General features: G+C 41.6%; 1 protein-coding gene across 1 annotated transcript in view; it reads left to right on the top strand.

Moving 5' to 3' along the window:
• Positions 1-23,076, top strand: part of st3gal3a (ST3 beta-galactoside alpha-2,3-sialyltransferase 3a) — a 33,011-nt gene that overhangs the window by 5,606 nt on the left and 4,329 nt on the right. The window contains 7 exon segments of the mRNA XM_034237435.1: positions 1,692-1,725; positions 1,727-1,787; positions 4,136-4,221; positions 11,012-11,094; positions 11,272-11,458; positions 21,467-21,613; positions 21,940-22,086. Of these exon segments, the coding sequence (XP_034093326.1) occupies positions 1,692-1,725; positions 1,727-1,787; positions 4,136-4,221; positions 11,012-11,094; positions 11,272-11,458; positions 21,467-21,613; positions 21,940-22,086 (745 nt within the window).

Genomic DNA, 23,076 nt, shown 5'->3' with positions numbered 1-23,076 from the left:
TAGAGCTCCAAACCCTTCATAACCTGACTCAATGGATCCTTGACTATTTGTATTTAGTCAACAGGACTGTCCTGCCCGGATGCTAACAAAATCAATTGCTCTCTTCCTGCCGATTTCTACATAAATATCTTCAGAATGTAGCAACATCAGGGAAAAAGTGGGTAAAACACTACTGTACACTATTGCACCATTATTGACACATCATCATGAGTTCACTTTTTCTATTGTCCCTGCAATGCCGTTCAACAAGAGCATTGTTTGTAACCCAATGCTAACTAACAACACCTATCCTGAAAAGGTTTTGAAACAAAGTTGAAAAAAGGACAAAAATCCATATTGTTATTGTTGTGGCAATGTTTTTCTTTTTTTGCTGCCTTATTGGTCTGTTTCCAAAGAGTGCATCAGAGCCACTGTTGCTCCACAGGCAGGGAGAGAAACAGTAGGGAAAAACCAGCAGGTAGTAACAGAATCATTTCACATAGAACTTGCTGAATTAAAGGTGGGGTAGGTAAGTTTCAGAGACCGGCTCGAGATACACTTTTTGTTATATTCCATGGAATGCTCTCTAACATCCCGGATAGCAATGAATATCTGAAGTGCTTTGACAAAAAATCCATAAAAAAAATGTCATCTGTGGAAGCCGTAATACTGTAAAAAGTACAGCCAATCCGTTTAGCCGGCCCGGCTACTAACGGATTGGATTGCCGCCCTGTCTGTCAGCCTTCCATCTCGTGCACACACAAATGTATCTCGTGCCCCTCATTGGGCGTGCCGTCATTGCGCGTTCATGTGTGTTGGAGGAGGTGCTCTGTAAGGAAAGTCTGAAGGAAGGGGCGGATTCTTTTCGGCTGTGTACTTTCAAATTTTAGTGCACTCAAGCCGGTTTCTGAAACTTACCTACTCCACCTTTAAGGGTTTATTGCGACCTAGCCAGAGTCGGTGATTGCTGCAACAGTGGAAAGATCTAACCGAGGATGGTTTCGGTGGTTTTCTGACGAGTTGGAATCAACTTCGTTTGGCTACGCAACACGGAGATTGAATCCCCAACACACAAAGATATCAGCAATTTCCTGTTTGATCTAGCAAAATACAAACAGGGGTACTATGTGAAAGCAAAAGGGAACTCTTTTGTTTGTCTTTCATCAATGATTTAGTCGATCTGGTGCCATAAAGAGCAGTGCAGAATAGGTTATCATTCTCATGTAACAACTAAATCAATCACATGTTTATATTTTCTTTGTTGGTTTAAAACAATGTTATCTCCACGTGGGTTATTATTTCTTTTTGTGACAAAAAAGGCTGCCAGTTTTAGTCCTCTGACCACCAGTCTAAATCTTAAGGGAAGAGGATGGATCATGCTTTCCTGCCTTCCAGTTACCACCCTTTTGTCAAGGAAACTTGTGGATCTTCCGTGGCCAAAGGTCAGACTGGATATCTGCTCCGAGCCTCACTGTGCAGAATGTGCAGCTCTGTCCTTTCATTCACACGTCTTTAAGTTTGTTTTGGTGAAGGTGAAATCAGACAGACTGTGGATTAGCTGGTAACACGATGCTGTAAAATCCTCTTAAGCATTCTTCCATTAATCAGTGCATCTACACACATCACCATACGGGTGTACCACAGATATTGCTCTAAAGAACACAAGTTCTTTCATTCTTACTTGCTGTTACCCGTTTGTTTTATATCAACAGGTTCAACAAACTGGCGCCAATGTTCATTGATCCAAAATTACAAACGATTCTACCAAGATTGGTGATTACCGCCTCCATTTGGTGTGAGGTCCCAAGGTATGATTACACATTCTTCTCTTTGTAGTTGAAGGTAAAACCATTTAAGTTGCACTACATTTCTCACAAGTTAAGACTAGATTGTTCTAACCACCAAACTGGGAAAGTACACTAGCCCTCTGGAAGATTCAAACAGCTAGTTTGTACATCTTGTGGTCCGACCATGCCTTAAGTGTGTACCTCTCTGAGCTGTCACATTTGAAGGAAGGGTTAATAGCCTCCTTTCATGGTTACCCTATGGCTGCATCCTTCCACCAGTCCTGATCACTCTCAAACAATTCTGTCTTTTTGTTTGTCATTGCCACTATTATAAAATAAATCGTACAATGGAGATAATTATTTGAAACTCTTGTAATCATATAAGATGTGGACAGGCTTTTGTTTACATAGAAAGTGACAGGAGTGAATTCCTAGTAATTCTGTAAAATGTGGACACAAACCATCAAGGGGCCAACCATGTACTCGGTTTCATCCCCAGTCTTGTCGAACTTTGGACAGGGCCAGGCTTTTTTGTTTTCTATTGTTTCCAAACTGTGTTTGGACAGTGTTTTTTCTTTTTTTTTTTAAAAGTGGAAATGTTTCTTTACCAAACCTCTTGAACCCGAGCAAAAACTGATTTCAGTTTTATAGCTGAAATTAGTTTGTGCTTAATAAGAAAAAATGTCATTAGCCCCGTCCACACAGAGACGGCTTCAAGAAACGCGTCCGGTCACACGAAAACGCTCAGACGCTGTTAGTACATATGCCGGACCTGTAAGTGGCGATGTACTTCACAAAATACACCAAAAGCAGCGAATACAGACCGATGACGATATTATTTAATTATTATTATTATTATATTATATTATAATTGTTGCTGATGGGTTGTGGTAGAGGAGCTGTAGAATTTTTGCACTAAAATCTGTATCAAGTTTCAAGTAGCGTCTGGAGCACGAACGCAGCCTCTGTGATCGCCATTGTGTTGTTGTTGGCGAAATGCATCAGCAATGACGCAGGTGACGTGGGGGTGAGCAGAGAGTTTGGGGAGAGACGGGGCTATGGCGTCATTGTTTTCAGGAAATGATCGTATAGGGCGTACACATGGAGCCGCAATCGTTTCGTCCTCAGACCTACCCACTTTGGGAGCCGTTATCAAAGTGTATCGGATTCTGGCTCTGAGTCCGCGTTTCCGTTTCGGCCTCGTGTGGATCAACCGTCCATACGATAGAGAACGTTAGCGGATTCAACTGATTTCGTCTCCATGTGGACGGGGCCTAAGACCCCACCCTTGAAATTAAGTCAAACCTGACGAAAAATGTGACACGCTCTATCGAAATCAGTCGGAAGTCGCAACGGCTCATTTCAAATAAACGTGGATTTGCGTAAAAACACAAGGGGATTCGGGGTGTTTGTTTGATTTGAAATAAACAAAGTCTTGGCTTTCAGAATATGAACTTTTATTTCCAAAATCACACGATAAATACATGTTTGAAGCTTGTAAAGGGACGAAGACAGGCACCTCTCATTCGCAATCTGCTCTTCCGCAGCGCCGGCCACCCTCCCTCCGGCTGACATTATGAATGTACGCGTAGAGTAATCATAAATAACACGGCAGGGTCCGTTACAGTTTGTTTTCATCTGATTTAAATTAAACAAGGTCTTGGCTTTCAGAATATTAAACTTGTTTCGACAAATTCAGATGATAAATACAACTTTGAAGCTTGTAACGGCATAATTACAAGCGGAGAACGGAGTAGTAACCTAATGTCACAGTAGGCATAACAACAGCCGGTGTTTCTCGTGAGGGTTTTCCCCGGGGAAACAAACACAATACACACAAACGCAAAATTACACAAAACACACACACACACGTATACACACACACACTCGCGAGCTTCCCCCAGACCAGTAATCCAAACGAAAATATCTTCCCTCTGTAGTATTTTGATCAATTGCTAATAATCAATCAGATCGATGGATTCCAGAGAAGAGAAAACTTTGAAGGCCCTTTTTCTCCAAAATGATGACTCGGTGACAGTCATTATATAATGTGACATATTTTGCTTAATATTTGGAGTACAACAACAATCCTGATATCATTAGAAAGCTATGAATCTCCTCTTTCCAGCAGTGTATACAACTCAAAATGTGTCTTCGGGTCAATGCGACTGATTTCGATAGAGCAGGTCACAAATGAGAATGCGCTTTAATGGTTGTATAACATTCAAAGATGAAGAAGTGGCTGGCTGCCAGCCATATCTCTCCATCACAGAGATGGGGGCATCATAGCTGGGGGGAAGTTTCTGTTCACTTTCAACCTCATCTCACTTGTTTTCTCTTCTGCCTTCATGTCTCTCACATACCTGCAGAAAATCTCATAGATATTCTTCTGTCAGCCACTCAGAACTACGGCCTTGGGGAGGATCTTGACAGGTAAGTGGGTTCTAGATGTTCAGTCATTCGCCAATCAAAACAGAGCAGTCATCACAATATCGTTTTTTACAACTGACGTATTTGAAGCTACCATCAGTATAATTTGTAAACTGTTAACAGTTTACTTTTAAAATGCACACATATTAAGGCGAGACACGGCAGGGCAAAAACATCGTTTTTCAAGTACTGGTCAATTTTGAGATTTTGTGCTATTTTGATTCTATAACATGTTTTCTTCAGGCTTTTGGAAAGGAAAACGTACAAAATACACATTTGAAGTGTTTATTTTACTATAGTTGTGTCTATTTGCGTCTGTAGATTTCTCCTAAATTCACCAAAAGTTAGCATTCTAACGTAACATAAAGTACCGCGGACCGCTGTGTGCACCATGTCACAGAGATATCGTTGAAAGCTGTGTCTCCTGCACAATCTCATCAGATCCAAATATGGTCATTTCCTTTGTATTAGGCAACCAATCGTGAAAGCACAAAGGGGTCTTAAACCAAGAAAACGAAATCTCATTGGCTGGTGTCAATTTCTGACAACGTGATTCGTTCAGATGCGTCACGTGGTGTGCTAAAACACTTCCTGGTTAGCTTTCCGCTAGAAATTGAAATCTCAAAATGGCAAAAAGAACGGCGAAAAAAACGTTCACAGAGAGAGAGACGACAACAATTGTCACTTGCACGAAGCAAGGTTATACAAAAAACAAATGACCCGAACATGAAATACCTTCACGGAGTGCGTCGATGCGCAAGCTATCATCCAAAGAACAGGAGGGTTTAGCTAGCGCCTCACTGCAATCTTTAAAGGTCGTTTTCTCAAAATGAGTTTTTTCTCCTACTCTGAGTTCGAAATTTCAACTTCAGTAGCACGTACATACCAAAACATTCCAGTTAATATTCCTATCATATTATGAAGGCTTTTACAGAAGGGTTTGTTCATATATCATTCATAGCCTGAATTATACAACATTGTATACCTAAAAACCATGGCGCAAAAATTTATATTTTAGGGCTGTTGACAGTATTTTCTGATTTATGGAGTGATAAAAATAGATATCCAATATCCCTTCTGTAAAAGCCTTAGATACTACTATGACTACAAAATGAAAACAAGAATTTTGAACCTGGGCTTTATCCAAAGTTCAGATTTCGATTCCTGAAATGTGTTAAAATATGTGCATATTTAATGAGATAATGGGTCATTTGCATATTTAAAACTGCTATTTCAGAAAACTTGTAATACCCAAAAACAATTGCCTTATTGTAAGTAATTAACTGGAGAAATTTCTAGCAGATACCTTAAGTTAAAAAAATTACCCTATTCACCTGGGGTGTCTCGCCTTAAGCAGCCGAATCAGTGTCAAATTGTATTGGCCAGTCTATTCAAATTCTATTCTCCAGTTCACCACGGTTATTTACCAAGGGCATTTGGTTGTCTTGTTTTCATTAGGAAGGCAAGGCAAGGTAAGTTTATTTATATAGCACTTTCAACACAAGGCAATTCAAAGTGCTTTACAAAAAAATGAAAGACATTAAGAAAAGACATTTAAAATCAGTCATTAAAAAGAAAAGCTAATAAAATAAACATTAAAAGAAAAAATACATGGATAAAAGTTTCAGTGCAGTCTAAGATATGAATAGTTAAATTAAAAGCAGCGACAAAAAGAAAAGTCTTCAGCCTGGATTTAAAAGTAGTCAGAGTGTGCAAGTCAGGAAAGTGTGCAATGGGATTTCCAGTTCCTTTATATACTGTTTATTCCATCATCACCTGACTTTAGGTCACAATAGATCTTAGGTAAGAAAACTAAACAGTTAGTAATCTTTTAAGACAGATATTATAAATGCAAAAAATGTATAGCAAAAAATACAGATGTTATACAGATACTCATGTGAAACTAATCAACAATATAGTATTTCCAATCTGTAAAGAAGAGAAGATTAAAGGTAGGGTGGGTAAGAATGGAGAAACCAGCTCGAGTGCGCTAGAATTTGAAAGTACGCAGCCGAAAAAAATCTGCCCCTTCCTTCAGACTTCCTTACAGAGCCCCTCCTCCAACACACACGAACGCCAGGGGCGGACTGGCCATCGGGACGAATCCCGATGGGCCGGTACTGAAGTGGGCCGGTCGGACTATGTGGGCCGGCAGGGCTCGACATTAAATGGCCCGCTGGCCCGGAAGCACTATTTAGACACCCCGGGCCAGCATAACGTACTTTCCACTTACCCGCTCGGCCACTAAAAATATTGCTTTAAAAAAATGGTCCTGTGGTATTGGTATTTTCACTAGCAATTTAGTTAAATTGTTTCGTTTTCTAGCTATTTTCCAAAACCCTGTGGAGAAATCCCATTGCTTTTTGTCGAGGGAACCAGCAGCTTACTTCCTGGTTTTAGGAGGCGTCACTGGCTGCACCTCTCAATATGATGCCAATATAAACAAGGTCTTCTGTCGGCTCTGTACATCAATGCCGACCTATGCTGACAAGTAAGTGAAGAGTAGACAATATAAAGGTATTGGCGAAATGTCCCAGCAGTTTAGGATAATGAAGGTTCTAATCAAATCAATTACATAGGCATTACATGTCTAACTCCTAATGACAGGAAGGCAGAAAGTGCATTATACAAATAATAATACTCATAATAATAATAGCAGACATTTTTTAACAATGACCACAATATCATTATTTTAATAAACCAAATATGAACAATTGAGGAAAATGAGGGAGAACTGATGATTCAAATGTTGTAGTACAAGTAGTAATGTAGTTAGGGCATAAATTACTATTGCAACAAATGTGTTAATTTTCTTCATTATTAGTCGATTTTCTTTTGTACGAATGCTCCGGGCCAGTGGTTACAATGGTGGGGCCAGTGACAATACAATCTACGGAGAGGGCCAGTGGCATTTTACCCTTAATGTCTACCTCTGCGGTAAGTCACTAGCACCCCCGTCGACAATTTACTAGCGGTATTTACTTGCGGTGGGCCGGCGGTACCGAAGTGGGCCGGTCGAGAGTCCCGGGCAGATTTGTAGTCCCAGTCCGCCCCTGACGAACGCGCACATGACCAATGAGGGCACGAGATAAGTTTGTGCACGAGATGGAAGGCTGACAGGCAGGTAGGCTATCCAGTTATTTTAGCCGGGCCGGCTCAGATCATTGGTCGTGCTTTTTACAGCGCCACGGCTTCCACAGATGACATTTTTTATGTATTGTCAAAGCATTTAATGTATTCATTGCTATCGGGATGTTAAGAGCATTCCATGGAATATAACAAAAATAAATTCTGAAGTGAATTACCTACCCTACCTTTAAGGTCTCTAATCTCGAAACAAAAAAAACAAAAACACTTTAGGTCATATTTGAAAAAACATTCACTTGTAGCCCTAATCCTCTTCCGTACATCTGAACTTATGAATGGGTAAAAAGACAAAAATTAAATTTTTCAACACAAAATAACAAATTCTGTCTTAAATCTCTTATGCCCTATGTTTATGAGTAACCAGAACAAACATTTGAATCTAAATGTAATCAGTTTACCAATAAAAAAGTCTTACTGTTGCTTAAGCCCATATTGTTCTTAAGAAGTTCCCCTACTTAAGAACAAATGTAATCAATCAATGTTTATTTATTTTTATTTTTTTATTTTTCAATGTTTATTTATATAGCCCAATATCACAAATGTTACATTTGTCTCAGTGGACTTCACAGTTTGTACAGAATATCAGTATGACAATACGACACCCTCTGTCCTTAGACCCTCACATCGTACAAGGAAAAACTTCCAGAGAAAACCCCACAGTTTAAAGGGGAGAAACTTCAGGGAGAGCCACAGAGGAGGGATCCCTCTCCCAGGACGGACATACGTGCAATAGATGCCGTGTGTAAATCGAAAAGATAATACATTTACAACATAGGTAGACCAAATGTTTGGAAATGCATGTGTCTGTAATACGAAGATGAATCCACGAGGATGTCAGCAATCTTGTGGGAGCCATCAGGGAAGTAGTATGGTGAGAGTCTGGCAGGACCGCAGAGACAGGTTCAGCCATGACTCGAAGTCCAGGACTCAGATCCAGTACTCAGGATAGAGGATCCAGGACACACGACCACAGCAACAGGATTAGCCTCGACTCAGGATCCCGGCGTATATATGGACACAAAAAAGAGATTTGGAGGAAGCTGGGTTAATCGGAACATGAGAGTACACAGGTACAAACAGCCAGAAAGACGGAGTAAGGTGCCCCTCCCAACAGTCCAAGCCTATAGCAGCTAAACTAACGTGTCTACATACATGCACTCCCTTAGGATAGGTTGAGGGAATAGGGTAGCAAGTAAGAAGTAGGAAACAGAGGTGGAGAGGCACACGCAGGGAGAGAGGTCCCCACTGTTTTGGTCGTGTTTAACATCAAAAAGTTTAAGGTCATCCACGTTTTTAAGTCCTTGAGGCAGTCTTGAATTTTATTTAGGTGATTGGTTTCATCAGGCTTGATGGATAAATATAGTTGAGTATCATCCGCATAACAGTGGACATTTACAGAATAATTTCTTATAATATTGCCTAGCAGAAGCATATACAATGTGAACAAAATATGTCCAAGCACTGAGCCCTGTGGCACTTCATGGCTAACTTTGGTTTGCATGGAAGATTCATCGTTGACACGTACAAACTGAGAGCGTTCAGATAGATAGGACCTAAACCAGCCTAAAGCAGTTCCCTGTATGCCAACTAATGGCGCATTTCCACTGCAACGGGGTAGCCCCGTTTAAGCGTCCCTAAGCGTCCTCGCTCAGGCCTCGGGCTGCCTCGCTGGCCGGCCCAGGCCGTGGCGCATTTCCATTACAGTTTAGGACCTGGGGTAGCAACGCAGTGTAGGCGGGGCGATCGGCTTTGTTTTTGTTCACATTTCGAGTTGTTCCGTCGAGCTCCCGCTGGATTTGATCATCCCCAATGAGATGTAGGAACGTCGTCACCTCCTCGGTCGACCACGGTGTGCTTTTCTTATTAGACGTAGCCATTTTTGTAGCTCATCCGTTTACAAAATGCTGTTTATAAAAATGCTGCAAGCTTGCTTCTAATATATATGCGACGCTAGGGATGAACTCACGCGCGATCTTGTGACGATTCTCTCTGACCAATCAGCAGTCGAGAGTGTTGACGTCACTAGTTCAGCCCTGGCCCTGGTCTGATAGAACCACGATTTTATGGGGCCGGAAAAAGAGGGAAAAAGTACCCGCTAGCCGGTACTAGGCTATATGGAAAGGCCACCAAAAACTGGCCTGGCCGCTTGAGGACGGTTAAGGACGCTTAAACGGGGCTACCCGCTGCAGTGGAAATGCGCCATAAGTGCTCTAGTCTTTGCAATAGGATATCATGGTCGATAGTATCAAATGCAGCACTGAGATCGAGCAAAACAAGAATAGAGACAAGTCCCTTGTCAGAGGCTATTAGGTCATTTGTGACTTTAACCAGAGCTGTCTCTGTGCTATGATGTGTTCTAAAGCCAGACTGAAAATCTTCAAATAAATCATTGTTTTTTAAGTAATCACACAACTGTTTTGCGACCGATTTCTCAAGAATTTTTGAGAGGAACGGAAGATTAGAAATAGGTCTATAATTGGCTAAAACCTCTGGATCGAGGTTGTGCTTTTTAAGAAGAGGTTTTATTACTGCAACTTTAAATGATTGTGGAACATAGCCTGATAATAAAGACATATTCATAATATTTAATAAAGAAGTGCTAATTAATGGAAACATTTCCTTCAACAGCTTAGTTGGAATTGGGTCTATGATACACGTTGATGGTTTAGAAGAGAGAATCATTGAATTCAATTGTTCAAGGTTTATGGCTGAAAAGCATTCTAGTTTACTATCTAGTGTAATATTAGAGCTTACATTTCCGGGAGCTGTTGATAACACTATACTGGTCAAAGGCAAGAGGTCATTGATTTTGTTTCTAATCCATTGTATGTTCAAAAAGCTTCAAATCTAGTTCTTCGTGTGACCCTGGAATTAAGGTGCCTTACTTGGAAATCAAAAATGCCTCTAGGATTAGCTTGAAAAAAGACAGCGCCATGTGTTTTAAATTCTAAACAAGTGCTTATAATTATTCTGTCAGTGTACCCTGAAAGTCCAACATTAATGACTGGATCACACATCAGCTACTTCATTTCACTTTGTCTTCATATGGAACTCATCAGTTTCACAGACACTGTGCACTGACCCTGTTTCCATCAGCCAGCTCACACATTAAGGAATTTGTTTATTATTCCACTCCGAATCAAGCGGAGCAGACTAAACACTGGACACATTTTGCACTGAGTCTACAATACAAGGATGTAATCATTATTTTCACCACATTGTGACACTGACCACATTGTTAACTTGTGCTAATAATGCAACAGTTGTTTTACTTGTGGAAAAGACGATATATCATAAAGAACATAAAGTCCTAAGTAGCTGAATGAATGAATATATATACATTTATTTATTTTTACCACGGTGGCCTTTCTGTTTTGGTAACAACTGATTTTGATTAACAGAAAAACTACTGCCACATCTCCTATGTAGCTGAGTGTGTTGAAGAAGGGCACAAGGGAGGGAATACATATTTCATTGAAGTTGTAGCCTCACTGTTCACGGTTATAGTCAGGGAGGAGAAAACACTAGGCATGTAACATTTTTAGTTTTTTATGAATGTATAAGCAAAAGTACATTTCAGACATTCAACGAAAAATGTATACGTTCAATTATTAGAGTAAAGTAGAAAAAATTGTGGATCTTTTCTGTGTGATCAGTTTGGACTGTAGACTTGCATCATCGTAGGGAATGGAGGAATCCTCGCCAACAAGTCTCTGGGACAGAGGATCGATGAGTTCGATGTGGTGGTCAGGTACGTTGTGAGACAGAAGGAGGTACTTGACTCGATGCAACTCGATTACTCTCCCTGTAATCAAGTAGTCATTGTTTAATCAAATGTTGTACAATTGCAGATTAAACTACATGTTAACCAGCTTTGATTATTTTGGACAGGTCATTTTATGATTGATTTTGCAGCTGTGTGTTGCAGGTTAAACGAGGCTCCAGTGAAAGGCTTTGAGAAAGATGTGGGCTCCAAGACCACCATGAGGATCACCTACCCAGAGGGGGCCATCCAGAAGGCAGAGCGCTACGAGCCTGAGTCCCTGTTCGTCCTCTCTGCCTTTAAAGCTCTGGACTTCAAGTGGCTGCGACACATGATCTTCAGCCAGAAGCTGGTAAGGCAGCTAAAAAATAATTCACGGGTGTGCTGCAGCGAATGTAGCTATAGGCAGCTGGTGGTGTACAGTGCAGTGTTTTCACACCATTTATTCACAAATCTCAAAGCTTTTCATGCCTTCAGAGATAATGAAGTGATGACATTTTTGACAAACATTGATGTCAACTTGACTCGTTGGCAGAGATATACCATCACCCAGAAGAAATTCTAATATGAAACAGTCAGAAATGTAAAGCCCCACAAACTGTGTGCTTAAGCTTTATTTAGAACACATTTAGAACACACTATGGAAGCCAAACTCACAAAACTTCACAGGTGTGTAGTTAAAATGGAAATAAAAATGTTGTTTAAAAATACGGTGCATAGGGGTCATTGGGCCCCCCACATTACGTCCCCAGTTTTCGCCCCTTGCCCGACTTGGAGTCGAAAAGTCAACAGGTGAGAAGTTGAGATCAAAAGGAAGGCTGAGCTTGAAGATAGGTGTGGTCCGAGCCAAAGCAACAGAAAAGACAGCACACACTCTTACACCTCTCACACACACACACACACACACACACCACACACACACACACACACACACACACACACACACACACACACACACACACACACACACACACACACACAGCGTCACGTTTTTGGGCCTTCATTACAAATCCAGTGGTGGGTGATATTGTATGGGATAAGTATTGGGAGTATGCCTATACAAATTGCTTTCAGTCCAGACTCGTGTTTTAAAACTTTTCTTCTCGACTGATTAGAACCATTGATATTTAGGGGGCATCCCAGCTCACAGTAGACAAAGCACACACTCGATATCCTGGATTATTATTTGAGAGGGTTCTGTGTAGATTGTGTAGAAATGTAATAATTTAATATTGTTGAGTAGTTATTATAATCCTCAACATAAACCAAACGTACACAACCTGCTCCTCTACTGTCCCGCTGCCCTGTGTCTGTTCAGAACACTTGCTGTAGGCTTTATGGTTGTACATGCTTGACTGTGAATGTAGCACATTCCTGCACCCCGAACACAACATACCTGCTTTGTACTCCCTCCACATTCCTCTGTGGCAGGAAAGCAAATGGGGTCAAATGCCCGTAAATCCCTAAATAGATCAAAATATCAATATTTACAGGCAAGTAATGTCTGGTCAGTTCTCAGTGAAGAGTCATTCCAACACTATTTTGTTATATTGAACTACAAATTCACATGGACTACTTTCAAGCTTAGAGATGTGGTTCTATAACCTCTAAAACAATGTTTTCAAAGATAGACAGATTACCAATAGCACCAGTTACAGCTGATATAAAGGCAAAGGTATACCTTGGATATCTTGTTCCATTTCTTAGTTTTAAATGATGCACCATTGAAGAAGTGAGCCACAATGTGTTTCCTCTTTTTAAACTCAGTACTGATCTTGTGTGCATGTCTATCCAACTGGCAGCCAGAGGGCGGTGAGTCGGAGTCTGAGACTTCAGCTCTGATGCACATCAGAAAGCAGCTGTCATTCTGCTGCAGCTCTGGAGGCAGAGAAGGAAGACAGGGCTTCATGTGGCTATCACCAGGGTGGTCTTTGTCCTGGATCACATTGCACCTCCACTGACAGGTGGAAGCACAGAGAGTGTGTGTGCTGTTCCAGCTGTATTGCTTCCTACCTTTGTTGTCAACGGGCTCATATCTAGAGTGGAAGTGACTTGGCGTTGTTTTTTGCCATCCCCATCAGCTCTCAGCACTCTTTATCACATGGTATCACTGTGACCTGCAGAGAGCTTTTGACTTCTAGTCTAGCCCCCATTCTTTTTTATTCGGCACATGCATTGAAACGGCTTGTAAATACTAACATACATTCAGTGGGTTATATAGGTTTTATATGAAAAGCAGGGGTGCCCAATACGTCGATCGGTCGATCGCAAGGGTAGTGTGGGTAGATCGCATGGCATTTAAAAAAAAAAGAGAAAAAAGTTACCCTATCATCCATCCTATGGCAGGTGCCACTTGATTGACGTACAGGTAAGCCAGTCTGAGTTGTATTGTGCCATACGGGTTCATGCAGTTATGAGGGGGCCTCACCTCCTCATCTGAAGCGCAAATGCGGCGCACTATTATGCGCTTATGCAGCGCAATTAGTGTAGGCGCGCCACAGTTTATCCACCGTTTAGTCCACTAGCACACAGATGGTGCAGGGGTGGCCCTGTAGGTAGATCATTTGGGCGTGGTCATTTTAAAAGTAGCTCCTGAGCTGAAAAAGAGTGGGTAAATGGTCAGCGAAGGCTAAAATCTCAAAGTTTATTTCCCACACTCTGCCCCCCTGCCTGAAATGTTTCAATTAGACTGCTTTGTTTACTTGTGTAACATAGTGAACTCACTATGTAACGCTTCTATTGGCTAGTGCACCAACACATGGTATGTGACATTTCCGACACACCTCTAAGCAGTTTATCAATCACAACAGAGCCAGCTAGCTAACCAATCAGTCCTTTAGCTCACCTGAGCCCCTCAGTCTGACAGGGGAGGACTCTCCTCCAGCCTGTTGTGGAAACAGCTCCTTATGTCCTTTAGTGCCGCTAGCTAACCAGATGCTAACATCACGGTCCCCGTTAGCACCGGTCCCTCTCTCTCCCTCCCTCTCCCTCTCTCTATCACACTAAATGCGCTATTGCCACACACACAGAGCCAAGCTTGAATGACACAAGCACATGTGTATTTCCCATAGGTATTTCCATGCAACTCTCTGATTGGTCTGGTGACTTGCCTCTGTTGCATTCACTGAACACGGGAAATTGTAGCCCTCTCTTGTGTCATGATGAGGTTCACGTAAAGCACGGTTAATGTATTATATTATTGAGGTGTCTCAAATATACGTCAATCAAGTGGCACCTGCTAACGGGGTGGTGGGTGATAGGTTTACATCTAAAAACGTATTTTTCAAACATTATTATTTTTATTTTTATTTCTTTTGTTACTTTTTTTTTAACGGTCCGCGATCTACCCGCACCACACTCGCGATCGACCGGTCGATCGCGATCGACTGGTTGGCGACCACTGCATTAGAGGATTCCCTAAACAGGACATCCAACCCAATTTACACAGCGTTTAGCCTGGTGTGGCAATGGCAGTGCAATTCCCTGTGGCAGTGCAAGTTGTCTTTTTTTTAATTGTTCATCAACCGTACTTTCTCATGTTTTTTGTATACAATTTGAGTGCAACAAAATAAATGCTTTATAGAGATATTGATTTTTAAAATAAAATGTGGACTGCTTTTTCCACTTATTCCGTACTATTTATATTGTCAAAACTACATAGAAAACAGAATAGTTGGCGAGAGCTCAGAGTGTAAATGAGAGGCTGCCATGAGGAGGCTGTGACACAGCAGGCATTCACCAACACTACCAGTGTGGATATTCAAGACACCATAGCAGTGGGGCAAAAAAGTATTTAGTCAGCCACCAATTGTGCAAGTTCTCCCACTTAAAAAGATGAGAGAGGCCTGTAATTTTCATCGTAGGTATAACTCAACTATGAGAGTCAAAATGAGAAGAAAAAATCACATTGTCTGATTTTAAAGAATTTATTTGCAAATTATGGTGGAAATAAGTATTTGGTCAATAACAAAAGTTCATCTCAATACTTTGTTATATACCCTTTGTTGGCAATGACGGAGATCAAACGTTTTCTGTAAGTCTTCACAAGGTTTTCACACACTGTTGCTGGTATTTTGGCCCATTCCTCTCCATGCAGATCTCCTCTAGAGCAAGTGATGTTTTGGGGGCTGTCGCTGGACAACACAGGACTTTCAACTCCCTCCAAAGATTTTCTATGGGGTTGAGATCTGGAGACTGGCTAGGCCACTCCAGGACCTTGAAATGCTTCTTACGAAGCCACTCCTTCGTTGCCCGGGCGGTGTGTTTGGGATCATTGTCATGCTGAAAGACCCAGCCACGTTTCATCTTCAATGCCCTTGCTGATGGAAGGAGGTTGTCACTCAAAATCTCACGATACATGGCCCCATTCATTCTTTCCTTTACACGGATCAGTCGTCCTGGTCCCTTTGCAGAAAAACAGCCCCAAAGCATGATGTTTCCACCCCCATGTTTCACAGTAGGTATGGTGTTCTTTGGATGCAACTCAGCATTCCTTCTCCTCCAAACACGTCTAGTTTGAGTTTTTTACCAAAAAGTTTCTATTTTGGGTTTCATCTGACCATATGACATTCTCCCAATCCTCTTCTGGATCATCTAAATGCTATCTAGCAAACTTCAGACGGGTCTGAGACCAGAGTTTTACGGTAATTACCGGAGCTACGACCGGTAAAAATATGCTGAAGACCAAATCTAAATCTCTCCGGTCAAAGTGTCCGTTCAAAATAATTTCCGTTTAGGCACAATACCACATCAGTTGCACAACTTGCGCCATTTAGTGTGACAGACAAAAGAGTATGTGACAGACAAGAATAGTCCAATTCGTAATGTTTTGTGTCCTACGCTTACTGTGGAGAAAGAGATGTCCTGTGTGGTTGATTGTGCGTTGATCTGTTGGTATGCCTTGGGGTTCCGGTGGGCATGTAAACAAATGCATAATGCTCTGCGCTATACTTTGCGGCCTCAGCCGGTTGCATAGCGACGCTTATTGTTTAGGTGTCTTTTAATAAGCAGGTAGTCATATCATTAGCTAGAACTAGCTGGATCTGATCGATATGGACATAAACGCGAGTCTAATCTGACGGGAGAGAGAGATCAGCTGCTGCTGACAAGTCGACACGCAGCTCTGCATGATCACCTGCAGCGATGAGCGGAACAAAACACACACCAGGTTAAGAATATCACACGTAAGCTATTTTAATTACCTCTCAAACTACCGTAACTAGTTATATATATGTTTAGTTTTACTGTCGGGTCACTCATTACTGGATCCGCGAGCTGCATGATACTGACGGGCTGTCAGGAGAGGGAGAGTGCTCCGTTTATTATTCCCGTGTTATTGTAAATTACTGTTCACTTTTGAATAATGTAGTTAATCTGCTATGATTAGTTTGTTTAATATCGAATCATATCAATTTGTTTTAAAGCACAATAAATAACAAAGAAGACCTTTGACCGGCACTTTTCTCATTTTGTCCGGAAGATTTCAACTTTAACGGACATTTTGACCGGTGAAAAAATATTCTAACGGGAACTCTGACACTGGCTTAAGCAGGGGAACACGTCTGGCACTGCAGGATTTGAGTCCCTGGCGGCGTAGTGTGTTACTGATGGTAGCCTTTGTTACTTTGGTCCCAGCTCTCTGCAGGTCATTGACTAGTTCCCCCCCCGTGTGGTTCTGGGATATTTGCTCACCGTTCTTGTGATCATTTTGACCCCACAGGGTGAGATCTTGCGTGGAGCCCCAGATCGAGGGAGATTATCAGTGGTCTTGTATGTCTTCCATTTTCTAATAATTGCCCCCACAGTTGATTTCTTCACACCAAGCTGCTTACCTATTGCAGATTCAGTCTTCCCAGCCTGGTGCAGGTCTACAATTGTGTTTCTGGTGTCCTTTGACAGCTCTTTGGTCTTGGCCATAGTGGAGTTTGGAGTGAGACTGTTTGAGGTTGTGGACAGGTGTCTTTTATACTGATAACGAGTTCAAACAGGTGCCATTAATACAGTTAACAAGTGGAGGACAGAGGAGGCTCTTAAAGAAGAAGTTACAGGTCTGTGAGAGCCAGAAATCTTGTTTGTTTGTAGGTGACCAAATACTTATTTTACCGAGGAATTTACCAATTAATTCATTACAAATCCTACAATGTGATTTCCTGGATTCTTTCCCCCCATTCTGTCTCTCATAGTTGAAGTGTACCTATGCAAATTACAGGCCTCTCTCATCTTTTTAAGTGGGAGAACTTGCACAATTGGTGGCTGACTAAATACTTTTTTGCCCCACTGTAGATCACCTTTAGACAAGATAGGACAACATGTCATACAAACTACTACAAATATGTTGAATCGCACATGGACACTTATAGTGGTTAGAAGACTTGGTAGAATGTGTCTTTGTTGGCACATGTACTTTTTGACATTGCCTCACAAGTTTGTTGAATTAACAGTAATGGTGTTAAAGGACTTTGAGGCTCATGAGACCGGCTTCATTTACAACAACACTTCAGGGCGGCAGATCAAGTACCCTGCTCGCGAATGGGGGTGTGTAGTAGACACAATGTTAGTGGTCACATGCACACACACACACACACACACACTTACTCACTATGCAAGTGTTGGTTGGAGGAAGATGGATTGCACTAGGATAAGGAAAGTGGCAAAGTAGACACTGAGAGCTGGCATTGTGTGACACAAGTGACATCTATCATGGCTGACTTTGTTCCTTGGACAGGGTTTTCTGCAAAGGAAGCATCAACAAATGAATGTCATTTTATATTTAAATATATCTTATCTTGCCTCAAAACCGACAAGTAGTCTTTATCAGGTTTTATTTGTGTGGCCTTTTTTTTTCTTTATTTGATTGTTTAGCAACCTCCTTTAACCTGTGAAAAAGGTCCCAAGTCTGGAAATTGAAGCGGGCATGTTGCAGTAATGTCATATAAAGATTCTGCAGCTATGCAAGCAGCTCTGTGATGCTGTACTGGGGTACGGCAGAGCTTTGAGGTAAATACTAACTTTATCTAACTGTGTGGTCAGCCCCAGCAGATCACACCATACAAGATGGCTGATGCCTCCACAGAGTCAGAGGTCTGCAGGTGGGCCCCCTGCACTCCAAAAGACCTCAGTCTCCTCAGCACTCTGAGTTACACTCTGCTCTGTCCCTTCTTATAGAGACCAGTGCGGTTATCTGAGCTGTCCAGTTTATTGCTCAGATGAACACCAAGGTACTTGTAAGATCAAAATCTCGACGTCCGCTCCCTGGATGTTCCATTGTGTGGGGGTGTGTGTTGGCGCTGTCTGAATTCCACCACCAGTCCGTCCTTGGTCTTACTTGAGTTGAGCTGCAGGTGATTCCTCTGGCACTAGAGGGTGAAGTCCTGCGTCAGTTCTCTGTACTACCTGTCGTCCCCTTTAGGCCGACGATGGCAGAGTCGTCAGAGAACTTCTGAAGGTTGCAGTGTTGTGGGTGAAGTCTGCAGTGTAGAGGGTGAAGAGAAGCGATCCCAGCACCGTTCCCTGGGGGGTCCCTGTACTGCAGATGATCCTGTCTGATTGACAGACACTCCCGGGCCTTAACGCACTTAGGTCATACCAAGTCTCTGTGAAAAGTATGTCAGTGGCTTGTCATTTGATCCTGTAGGCTGTGTGCAGATGGGTTTTCCACAGACTTCATCATCTTAGTGCTGCCAGCAGAGCAGAGGTGTTAGGTTCCCGCTCGGATAGGACAGGATTACCACCTGATCTCTCAATAGGAGCTTATAGTCTAACAGGTTAACATTGCTATGCTAGTAAACCAACAGCTCAGATCAATGCTGTTTGGTTTCTCCCTACATCGCTCTCCTGCATACCTGAGCTAACTCAGAGGCAGGTTTCTCAGTAACTGTCCATAAAGAGACATAAGGCTGCTGGTAATTAGGGTAATGGCCCCAGGTATATGGATACGGGGGCTTCCTTCTCTGCCTGGCTTTGTTTGCTCCTCTTGTTTTTCATCAGTGTTTAAATGTGTTGACCTCTCTCCCCAGGTCTCAGCTCAGGAGATTACTTTCACTGGGCTGCTTAAGCACCATCATATTTTCCACCTCTGTCCACTACTAGGTGATGGTAGTACGAATTGACACTGACAGTGTGAATATTTATTGTAAATATCCTATTATAACATTACGGTGACAGATGACATCTGTTAATGATTAGGTTTTTGGTTTCAGATATTAACATTTAGTAAATTGTAACAGCAGTAAAGAAAGAATTTATATAAAACAAAGTCGTGGTAAAACAATAAAAAATCCTTAAAAATGACATGAGCTCGAGCAATAGATGAGACACTGGGATGAATATTTGTAACACAGCTTAACATTTTGACACTAAATTGCTAAGGACTTGTTGCTGGTTTGTGCACTTTGTCCACCTCCAATCAACTTTCATTTGTCTCCACCAACCCATGAGAAAAATCTTTGCATTAGCGGCTAAATGCTCTCAACACACACGTTTCACCACCTAGTCTCCTTACAGTGTCTGTCTTCTGTGCTGCTGTGTCTGAAAGTGTTTACACTTAAAACAGCTACGGCTGGAAACCAGATTGATAAGAGCCTGAACACTATACCAAATGTTGCCATAAAACCAAAACAATGAGTTAAAAAAGGATTCAAAGTCTTCTTTGAAGACTTGCCACAACAGCAATGCTGGTGTTGTTTTCCCCTTGTGAGTCTGTGTGTGTCGTCATGGCTAAAAGTGATCCTGGAGACACCTAGCATGGAGGTACCAGCAGGTTCTGAGTATTTGTCAAGTGTTTATATTTCTGTCTGTCTAAGGATAGATTTTGTCACTACAATAGCGTCACAAACATGAAAGGTACAGTCACGTAACCCAACAGGTGTCAATATGAAGGTGGTGTTAAAAAAATTGGTTGTGGCTGGAGTAAGTAAGCAATTAACAACAAAGGGGCCATTGCCTCTGGCCTGATTTGTAGGGATGTAACGATACCAAAAACTCATGGTACGATAATATCGCGATTAAAAAGTCCACGGTACGATATTTATCGCGATATTGAAAAATAAAGGGAAAAAAAATGTGAATTCTTTTTTTCTTTCTTTTTTTTACTTGAATTTGTTTTTGTTTTTCTTTATTAAATAATAAATCAGATTTTTACAGCATTTTAGTAGGATAGTAGTATTTTAAAGTGTCAACAATATAATAATCAGACCCTGCAATAGAATAAATAAAGTTTCACTTTAGTTTTTCAAGTAACTCAACTCTAACTCACTCACTCACTCACTCACTCACTCACTCACTCACTCACTCACTCACTCAGCATCATCAAGGTTATCTTTTAGGAATATGAGCATGTCCACATTTCCAGGTAGAAGCTGGGATGTTTGGGCGTTTACAATATCCCCTGCTGTGGAAAAAACTCTCTTGCTTGGTACTGATGTTGCTCGGACAGAGAGATATGCTTTGGCCATGGGTGACAGCAGTGGGTCAAACTGTGCATTGTCTCTCCACCACTTCAAAAACAATACAGTTGTTGCCAAGAAGGTGAGGCTTATTGACAGGGCGAGATATATATATATATATATATATATACTGTTGGTACTTGTCAATGTCTCTAGGTATGTACATGTAGCCCTGTAAATACGATGTCCTTTTGTGTTATCTGTTATTTTATGTTCATGTTGTAACCTACTTGCTGCCATGTTGGACAGGTCTCCCTTGAAAAAGAGATCGATGATCTCAATGGGACCATCTGGTTGAATAAAGGTTTATAAAAATATATATATATTTACATTTTCTTTTTTAAATCGCGGTATAATTTGTCAATCTCACGACGGTATTGAGACATTTATTTACCGCGATATTCGATATATCGTTACATCCCTACTGATTTGACATCACTACACTTTTATGGAGGCAAAGTATAGATTATACAGATATTAAGCCAGTCTTCAGGGATGATATCATAATATTTTAAGGACCACAGAGGACAATATTACTATGTCCATAACTGCAATTTGTAAATCAATAATACATAGCTTCAGAAGCTACGAGAGGCTGGATTGTTTTTATGAGGTGCACTTTGACACAGCCGCCAAAAGATAGCTGTGAGCAAAGAAAATGATGCAAAGCCATCTTGCGTCTGAGGATAGTGTAAACATTAATATAATACTCCTGCCTTCTCAGCTGCTAACTTACAATATTAAATTAAATCTTTCAGATAGTACAAGTTCTTGGTGGACAGCGCTGAGAAATGTACGGTGTGTTCGCAACCCAACGAAACACTAACATCTGTTTCTCCCAGCCTACCAGACTGTGTGCACATTTAGTTCACCATGAGGGTCGCACTAACAAAATAGTTGTTTAATTTGTCTCTCAGCTCAGCACTGATGGGTTCTGGAAGTCGGTGGCCAAGAGCGTTCCAAGGGAGCCCAGCGACATGCGCATCCTGAACCCCTACTTCATCCAGGAGGCCTCCTTCAAGCTGATTGGCTTACCTCACAACCGTGGACAGATGGGCCGAGGGGTGAGAGACCTGTTGTTGTCCTTGAAGTCCCTTTTTTTTGTATGTAGAGAGGCAACAGTGGGCTGTTAATGGTCAGCACTGGAGCTCCACTGTCTGTTTGCATTATGAAAGCCTCCGTGAACACACAGCAGATGCTGCAGGGAGCCGAGCACCTACAGAGCCTGAAAACAAAGTGTTACCATTAGGCTGTTTATAAATAGACCCATTCTTCAGATTTCACATCTGTAAGATATCAACACAACAAGCATACAGTTTAAATAACATGTTCACTGCATGCTGAACATGTTCTGGTTCTCGTACACACTCTTGATTTATGTCTGTTTCAGAATATACCAACCCTGGGGACAGTTGCCATAACGATGGCCCTTCACAACTGTGATGAGGTAGCTGTGGCTGGATTTGGCTACAACATGAGCACCCCCCACGCCCCTCTGCATTACTATGAGAAGATCAGGATGTCAGCTATCAAAGAGGTAACTTCAGAACTGATTTGGTTTGATACTACATGTATACAAGTACTAAAACTGATGCTGGACAGGGCAGAGCTTTTTCTACAGTTCATTAAGCTACTTTTATCTAGACATGTATCCCACCTTTTTTTTTAATTCATTCTTCATGTTAAAGGTGGGGTAGGTAAGTTTGAGAAACCGGCTCGAGATACACTTTTTGTTATATTCCATGGAATGCTCTTAACATCCCGATAGCAATGAATATCTTAAGTGCTTTGACAAAAAATCCATAAAAAAAGTCATCTGTGGAAGCCGTAGTGCTGTAAAAAGCACCACCAATCATTTTAGCCGGCCCGGCTAAAATAACTGGATGGCCTACCTGCCTGTCAGCCTTCCATCTGTGCACAAACTTATCTCGTGCCCTCATTGGTCATGTGCGCGTTCGTGTGTGTTAGAGGAGGGGCTCTGTAAGGAAGTGGCAGATTTTTTCCGGCTGTGTATTTTCAAATTCTAGCACACTCGAGCTGGTTTCTCCAAAATGACCTACCCCACCTTTAAATACACTTTACATTTCTTAAATATCGTTATTGTTTTTGCTATGTGTTTTGTCTTTTGTACTTATTTGGTCATAAAATGTGAAAACAATTAAAATAATTCAGCAGTGGTGCCCCCCCTACATTATGTATATCTCAGTGGACATACATTTTTAGCACCGACTGACAACATCAATACTGTTATTTGATTGGTGCATCTGTGGGATGGGTGCTAAAATAGTTTAAATAACTTTAATTCCGACAGGGACACAGAAGGTGAAAATGTTAACAGATGCTCCTTTCTATACATGTAAAAGTAGTCAGAGTTGCAGCGGACCTGCAGGTTTCTGGGAGTTTGTTCCAGATATTTGGAGCATAATAACTGAACGCTGCTTCTCCATGTTTAGTTCTGACTCTGGGGACAGAAAGCTGACCAGTCCCTGAAGACCTGAGAGATCTGGATGGTTCATAATTTAGCAGG

The sequence above is a fragment of the Gymnodraco acuticeps genome, unplaced genomic scaffold, assembly GCF_902827175.1.
Source record: "Gymnodraco acuticeps unplaced genomic scaffold, fGymAcu1.1, whole genome shotgun sequence".
Taxonomy (NCBI): Eukaryota; Metazoa; Chordata; class Actinopteri; order Perciformes; family Bathydraconidae; genus Gymnodraco; species Gymnodraco acuticeps.
Note: the sequence above shows the minus strand (reverse complement) of the source record. Positions and strands in the feature narration are given on the sequence as shown.